Source organism: Apium graveolens, chromosome 8, assembly GCF_009905375.1.
Source record: "Apium graveolens cultivar Ventura chromosome 8, ASM990537v1, whole genome shotgun sequence".
Taxonomy (NCBI): Eukaryota; Viridiplantae; Streptophyta; class Magnoliopsida; order Apiales; family Apiaceae; genus Apium; species Apium graveolens.
The window spans coordinates 229,556,755-229,565,083 of record NC_133654.1 but is presented as its reverse complement, the minus strand read 5'-3'; the positions used below and the strand labels follow the sequence as shown (position 1 = coordinate 229,565,083).

Sequence of the window (8,329 nt, the reverse complement as noted above, 5' to 3'; positions counted from 1 at the left end):
GGATATATTCATAGTGAATGAGGAAATTGGACTGTTATAGTGTTACTGAGAAACAAGAAAAATGGTACACCCTTGCTGCTAACTGTTTTATTTAAAACTATCTCAAACAGAATTAGCCCTAGTAATATGAACCTTGTCAGTAATAATTACGAGTTATTCAGGATATGGTTGTTAATGCAAGTTTAATGTATATATATCCCTTTGTTTCCATTTTAAAATATCTCTTGCTAGTCTGTACTTGAATTCATATTTTTTTTATGTTGTTACAGAATAAGAAGATAAACCGTGATGATTTTGTGAAAAGACTGAGGATTATTGTTGGAGATGCATTACTGAGGTTAGCAATTCTAAAGTATTTAAGCATATTCGCTGGAGATGCATTGCTGGAGATCCATTGTTGGCTTTCAGATTTGGCAATGTTTAAAGTGAGTTCTAAGAGACACATAGGGCATGTATATCCTACCGGCCACTATACGGTTACGGCGCTTGTTTACTTATTTATTTATTTTAGCGTGAAAGCTAATTTTTTTAGGGTATCCATTTGAGTAATAAAATTTTCAATGTAAAATGCTCTTTATTTTGATGATGATAATAGACAGACTATGTATTTAAGCATGTATTCAAATCCTATTATTTCCTTAGTCTACCTGATTGCAAGATCCGTATATTTAATGTATGCTAGTTACAAAAGCAACTGGACATCACTTTTAAAGAAGAAAAGCTGATGTCAAAAAAGTTAATGTACATCATTTTAAGGTAAAAAATTGATGTCAAAGAAATCCAGGTTCAAGTCTAAATGAAACATAAAAATCACTTTGTTTAAGATAAAATTGATGTCTATGTGACAGTATACACATCACTTTTAACCAAAAAATACCGATGTCAAACAACACAATGTACATCAGTTTCAGACAAACAACTGTTGTCAAAGACTAACATATTCAAGTCTAAATGAAACATAGACATCACTTTATTCAAGAAAATACTGATATTTATATGCTAAAATAGACATCACCTTTCAGTGAAGAATCAAATGTTTAATACACCATTTTACATCACCCTTATGAAAATTTTTGATGTCTTTGTGACAAAAAACATAGCTCATTATATGTTTAATCTGTTTTAATAAGTGTTATTTAGTTATTAAATAATTTATTTATAACATTTTTTGTAAAAAAAATACATGGACACCGGTTTTTTAACCAAAATCGATGTCTAAGCTTGCATAGACATCGGGTGTCCACCGATGTCTAGAATAGACATCACCGACATCAACATCGGTTGGTTAACAGCATAGACATCGGCCAAAAACTGAATCGGTGGTGAAAATCGCAAAAACTCACCTTTCACAACGGAAGATTGTTCATTTTACGAGGGTATATGTACCTCCAATCACTTCTGAACATTGGATTACAACTGGAATTAATTGTGTGAAGGTCAATTGTGATGCTAATGTTTATATTCTATATGTTAAGCGATCTGTAAACAAAATGGCTATTCGTTTAGCTCATTTATTTATTTATCAATTTGATCGTATCACCAGTTTTGGGGTTTGTCCAAACTGGATTAAGTTTCTTTTGATGAAATGCATAATATTTTGGCAAAAAAAAATAGTCATTATATTTGTTTACTAGGCCTAGAAAGAATAGAAGAAAGGTATGGGCATAACAAAACTATGATCCTATAGGCTCTAACTCAAAAAGAAAAAGTTAGAGTGGAAGTAGATAGTTGAATTAGTTTATTTGAATTGTTGATTTTTTTCCCATAGTTATGTTAATTACTTTTGAAACTTTTAATTTTTTTTAATTATTTTGACTGGATTTTTCACGTGGTAATGAACATCTATATATTCACTTTTGTGAGGATGATAATTTTTAGTGGGATACACAACTAAAACAAATAGTGTCAGACATTGTTAAAAAGTTTCATGGCAAGAATATGTTATAATTTGAATTAATTAATTAAGTATTCTACATTTATATAATTTCACAAGAAGTAAAGTAGTAATATTTAAAAATATATAATTTATGAAGTTAAGACTAAAGGTTATAAATGTCATACAAAAATGTTAAATAGTAAAGTTAACCATGATTAACATAAAATTGTTAAAAAAATTAAAAATGGGATATGTTAATAAATAAAATTATAAATGGGACATATTTATAAATGGATATTTAAAGTGGGATATTTTAATAAAAAAAACATGTATCAATTATCTAAAAATATCCATGTCAATTAGCTGAAAACATCCATGTCAGCTTACTGCTTAAATTAAACATAAAACTAATTCTTCACATTAATATATACAAATATTTATATTACATTTAATATATATTTTAAAATTCTTATTTTATATTTAATTTAACTTTAACAATTATTTTAGTATACATTGTATATTTAGGGCTAGACGACAAAAGTCTAGAACAATTTGACATCTCATTACTGTCTGAAGAATAAATTTTAATATTATCAAAAATACAAATATTATATATGAAAGACTTCTAAAATTAAAAAACTAAATAACAAACATGCTCTTAAAAATGTTTCTTAATAGTTGATAGTTTTCTCCCCTACCATACGTTCAATATAAAACAAAGTGTTATTTGTAACTTTGGTGAAAAATGATTTATTAAAAAAATCCTCATAGCACAATCGATTTTTAAAGGTAATTAACACAGTTCAAGTGCTCATGCAAAATCTGTTATTTAGTCATCATTCACTATGAAATGTCAAAAGCATGAGGAAAGCGTGTCATCCTTGTGAATATGTTTGAGGCTTTGAGCTTTCTCAGTGTGAAAATGAAATTATTATTTAGTTTCCAGATTTTGGTGGAAAAAGTGGAGCAAGAAAATGGTGAATTTAGGTCTGTTGCTGGAGTTACATTTTTTGAAATTAAGCTGGATTAGGCCGCAAATTTGTGTTGCAGCAGCCTCTCCCCCTCGTAGAAAGCCTAGGACCCATGTGCCATTAGAGCATTGCGGATGAGGCCTCCATTTTCTGTTCTGCAAACTCTATTTGTTTGTCCTTTACTATTGAGTATTGACAGATCCGAACTCATTTTTGTGCTAATTCGTGGTCGCCTTGGCGCAAACAAAACTGCTTTGCTATATTTTCTATATTTCTGGCTAGTTATGTAAATCCATGTTAATAAAGAATGAGTGGTGTCATCTTGGGTGAAAAAAGATATTTATTCACGCCAAATGCAGTGAGCCCAGTTGCAGTCATAGAATGCATGGAGGTTGGAATCCTTACCTTGATAACATATTTGCATATCTGTGAATCAAACCACTCCTCTGCACTGGAACGAATAAAGAAAGACAGGAACAACAAGACAAGCAACTTAACTAAGAAACTGACCAACTAAACTTAATGAACCACGAATAAAGACTCTTGAAAATGCGACTGATAAGAACACCAGCTAAAAAAACTCAGAGAGCAGCCAACTGCGATCCCCTCACTGCCAAACACTTCAAGTTTCTACTTCAGAACAGGTCAAATAGGTCATCTGCATCCAAGCCTGTCTTCTTCGTGCACAAAATGATGCATATGGGGAACACCGTTGTCACCCAGGGGGCATTGATATGAACATTTGCCATGGAGCATCTGGATCCAATCTAATCTTTGTAATTTTGATCGTAATAGGGTGCCACTTCATCCTCATGCTCTTATTGAAATAGTAGGTCCGTCCAAATTCCTATTGAGGTTATATCCTAGCCATGATATCCATTTTAACTCTTAGGAGGGTTGCTGCATTAGAACCCTCTATATGCTCATAAACGTATTCGTCTCAAACATTTTAATATATTACCAAGACATATAACCATATAACACAATCACTTGCACATATAACCATATAACTGTATAACTACACAATGATGATAATCAAAAGTAATTGACCAGGCAGACATAGAATGCTAGCAAAGCAGGTGTTGACAAACACAAAAGAAATAGTACTTCAATAAATTGATTCAATTGCTCAAAAACTCAACATTCTACCCGAATGATACGAAAAAAAAAAACAGAATTCTTGTTTATCGCAACTAACCTTTTCATACATACCCCGCTTACCTACTCTTAAATCTTGGTGCAGATATTTTTAAGCTCCTCCGCTGCAGCAGAAATGGCCTCTTCTTCATTCATCTTAATATTCTCACTCAATTCTTTCGCCTTTTTACTCACAGCACTATCCCCATTCACCACCTCTTTTATAACCCTACCCACCTCCGTCCTCTGGAATACAAGGTTCCCATCTTTTTCAATCTCCAATCCAGCACCAAGTTCCACCAACATCCTACAATTCAATGGCTGATCAAAGTTCATCGGAAGCCCAATAATCGGAACCCCGTGACTCAAACTTTCTGTGACAGAACTCCATCCACAGTGACTTACAAAACCTCCTGTACTTGAATGTCCTAGTATTTTATCCTGTGGTGCCCAACCTTCCACTATTATTCCCCTACCTTTCACCCTATCAACAAACCCTTCTGGCAACACCTCTTCAATCTTGCTTTTTTCAGCTTCGCCGGGAAACCTGATAACCCATATGAAATTCACACCACTAATCTCAAGCCCAAAAGCCAACTCTTCCGTCTCTTTCTTGGACAGAAAAGTCTCGCTCCCAAAAGAAACATACACAGTTGAGGCCTTCTCTTTGCTGTCTAGCCATTTCAACATTTCGATATCGTGCTTAGCTTCTTCATTTTCTTCTCCGTGATAAGTCAGTACTCCCACAGGTACAACTTTCTTGTTTGTCAAAATAGACAAATAGTTCAAATACTTCTCCTCAATATCATTACAACTTTTGATGAGCATAAATCCACAAGACTTTGCAATACAAGAAAGAAAAGGATCATCATCTTCAGTTGTTTTACCAGCATCAATAGGAGCAGCAGCAATCATCTTCTGAATCTCCGCCGGACGTAGAGAAACAACAGAAGAAGGAAAAGGCAAGCCTGATCCTCTATTCTTGAAAGCATAGTAAAAGAAAGACTTTGATGTAGCACTTGAAATATGGAAATAAATGGCAGGAATGTGATGAGAAGATGAGACTTCAGAAACCCATGTCTGGTGACTATCATATATAACAAGATCTGGTTTTAAAGTGTTGAGAATGTTCGAGAACTCAGGTTTGGAGTTGTTGAATGCTTGGAACAGTTTAGGGTGGAGATGAGATGGAAGGCCATTAGTAGTGTGACAATGTGGAGGAAGTTCAGGAGAAGAAGCCAAGTTAAGTTCAACTAGTTGTATGCAAGAGAGATCAGTTGGTGAGAGTTTGTTTTGGATGGAAGTGAGATTAATAGGGGTGGAGCAGAAGTAGATGTAGAAGTTTCTGCATGAAAGCTTCTTAGCTAGCTCCAAGAATGGTGAAATGTGACCATATCCTAACCATGGTAACATTAAAACTCTTAATCTATCTTCTTTTGTAGCAGCCATGGTTTTACAATAAGAAAAAGCAGAGATTCACATGTCTATATATATTGCATAAAGTAGGTGAATTAAAAGTCCAATGTCTCTTCTGGAAACTCCAAAAAGAAAATGGAATAAGCATCGCGTGAAGAGAGCATCTGTTGCCAACTTGCCATAACAAGATTTATATCTCATGTTTAGGCCTGTATTATAATTAGGTGATCTGTCTCTATCTCAATAAACTACTCAAAGTTGTTACATCAACTTTAACTAAAAATATTGCATCTTTTGGTGGTTGAACAACATTTTTCAAATAATTTTACAGTAAAGTCTAAAGAGTCTCCGGTGCAGTTGCTTATATTTTGTTATTTCTGTGTGTAATTACATATCTAGAAATACTTACTGTAAATATAAATAGATCTATGGAATGTAGCAAGTAGCAAGTGAATTCAACTGACCAGTTGTTCCGGTGTGCTGAAGAAGATCAATAAGGAAACATAAATCTAGATCAGGATCCTTTGTGGGTGCACTGCTTCAAGTCAACCAACTGAACAATTGAGCAGTAACATATACAGTCTAATCTCGATAAACTAATACTCCCTCCGTCCCTCCCAAATGTTTACATTTGGGTGGGACGCGGAGTTTAAGAAAAATGATAAATTAGTGGAGAAAAGTTGAAAAAATGAGTAAAGTAGTGGGACCGATTAATATTATATGTATAAAATGGTTATAGTGGAGGAAAATAGTGGATGTAGTTAATTTAAAAACTATAAAAAATTTACTATTTTTGGAAAGTTTTGAAATGTAAACAATTGGATGGGACATCCCAAAAAGGAAAGTGTAAACAAATGGGAGGGACAGAGGGAGTACTATAAGATCAATACAGTAGCAAAAGGAAAATATAATTTAATTTTGACAGATCAATAAGATTCCCATTCCGAAATGGGCCTCCGATTAAAATTATTCAGAACACTGTAACTTTCTGAGGCCCCGGATAGCTGGCCATCATCCCCTCTGCTAATATTCGCCTGGTTTGCCCGTTTCTTGGCGGGCTTATAAATCAAAACTATTTTAATTTTCTACTTTAAGCTACCCTTTTTTGACTAAACGAGCTCTATACATGGCCTACGCCCGTGATTTTGATCAAAATTATCATCGTCGTCCTCTACATTACTGGTTACCTATTTAACGTCTTCCCATTATAGATGAAAAGGGCAGATTGATCAACCTTCTTAAAGGACACTGCAATTTATACTCAATATATCTTATAACTCCAGGTAGACATGGTAGTTACATAAGGTCACCTTAACATCCTATTTTTCTCATATATAATAGATTAATAAACTGAGTTTTTAACAACATAAATGCAAGAAATACAGAATGCACTGCTTAGATGATTCAGCAAATATTATTTGTAAGAACTATTAATCCTGATAAACTGGAGCAGCAAAGTTGAGAAGTGTGCTGAAGGAGAACATGAACATTAGAAAAAAAAACCTCTTTTATAATGGGACACCAGTAACAAACCTTGTGAAAACAATAAATGCATATCTAGTATATGATTCAAAAATAACTCTTCCTATCATCCTTCAGAAGTCTTATGACCTCAAGAGTCGAGAATCAGCTTCTGAACATAATACCATCTAGTCTGGCACTTACAGATAGCAGGGGGTTAAAAGTTGTTCAATTCAGGGACACAAAACTTAGATTCTTTGGTAACAGTTCCTTAGAGCAGTGCCAGTGCAATATATTTAGCCACATTCAATGAGCAATTATTATAAATGAATCGGGAACATGAATCAGAAAATATAAGCGATGTTGAAGCAAATGTAATTACAGTTATCAAGTATCAGATGGTAATTTACTAGTCAGAAAGGTAAAGTATTTAATAATCTGCAATGATGATCCAATGGCGGTGAATGACTAAGCTCACATTGTTTGTGTACCTGCAGTGTCAGCTCTTAAAAAAAACTTAATACAAGCAGATGAAAGTTGTTTGCAGGCCCTTTGAAAACTAGGAACAGGTTTTGGTAAGATTAATAGCTATTACTAATGAACTAAAGGAAAACAAGAGCCAACCTTCAATTCGCACCTCGTTCAAACTATAAAACCTCAATTATAAGTTAGAACTAATACAATCTATGAAAAGTCATTAAATCAGTTTTTCCATAATAGTCCTGCCTGGGATTTACATCCGGCTGACAGTGAGCTAAATAGTAAATCATAATCTAATGAAATAGTAACCCTTATGAGATACAGATGATTTTAAGTTACTAGCTTATGATAAAAGTGCTCAAACATACGAAGATATTAATTACACATCAATCAACTCTACTGTCTAGTAAGGAAGTAAGAACTTATCTTTGCAACTGGTATTAGCTTCAGCATTAGCAGAATTTTCTTGCAAGTAAAATATACATATCAATCAACACGCACACCTTCTATCCTTTCTACTGAGCAGACCAGATCACTTTCTACTGAGCAGACCAGATTGCGTAATATATGACATAATAATGTATAACTTCATAAAAGAATATTGTTTTTATAAAAACATAACTTTGCGCATGAAATTCAGTCGTAAGACTGTGCATGTTCATTAAATCCGATATGAGCTTCTTTAATACCATCAACTCCGAACATCTCCTGCAGCTGCAACTGGTAAAACTAAATAAGAAACAAGAGACCGATCAATATACACTGGCACCTATAAGCGAAACAACATTGTACATCGAGAAGATGTATCAAGAAAGTTATAAACTCTTAGGGAAGATATCTTAGAGGCACAAAAACTCGTAAGGACCTTTGTGGGCTGAAAATTTTTGAAGGAAGTTCATTCTAGTCTTACCCCTGCCTTAAATGGATAGAACTGATAATGACGAAGCACGCACAAATCATTAACTTTGCACCTTTCATAATCAAACTG

At 33.8% G+C, this 8,329-nt stretch overlaps 1 protein-coding gene across 2 annotated transcripts; it reads right to left on the bottom strand.

Annotated features, from left to right (window-relative positions):
* Positions 1–2,881: 2,881 nt before the first annotated feature.
* LOC141678582 (UDP-glucosyltransferase 29-like) lies at positions 2,882–5,581 on the bottom strand. Of its 2 annotated transcripts, none has more exons than XM_074484924.1 (2): positions 4,046–5,581; positions 2,882–3,747 (listed from the first exon to the last, which is right to left on the bottom strand). In XM_074484924.1, the coding sequence occupies exon 1, from the start codon at positions 5,431–5,433 to the stop codon at positions 4,075–4,077; it is 1,359 nt and encodes a 452-aa protein (XP_074341025.1). In that variant the 5' UTR covers positions 5,434–5,581; the 3' UTR covers positions 2,882–3,747; positions 4,046–4,074. The 2 variants fall into 2 exon arrangements, with proteins under 2 accessions (XP_074341025.1, XP_074341026.1); XM_074484925.1 differs by having other exon boundaries at positions 2,883–3,710.
* Between the last annotated feature and the right edge of the window lie 2,748 nt (positions 5,582–8,329).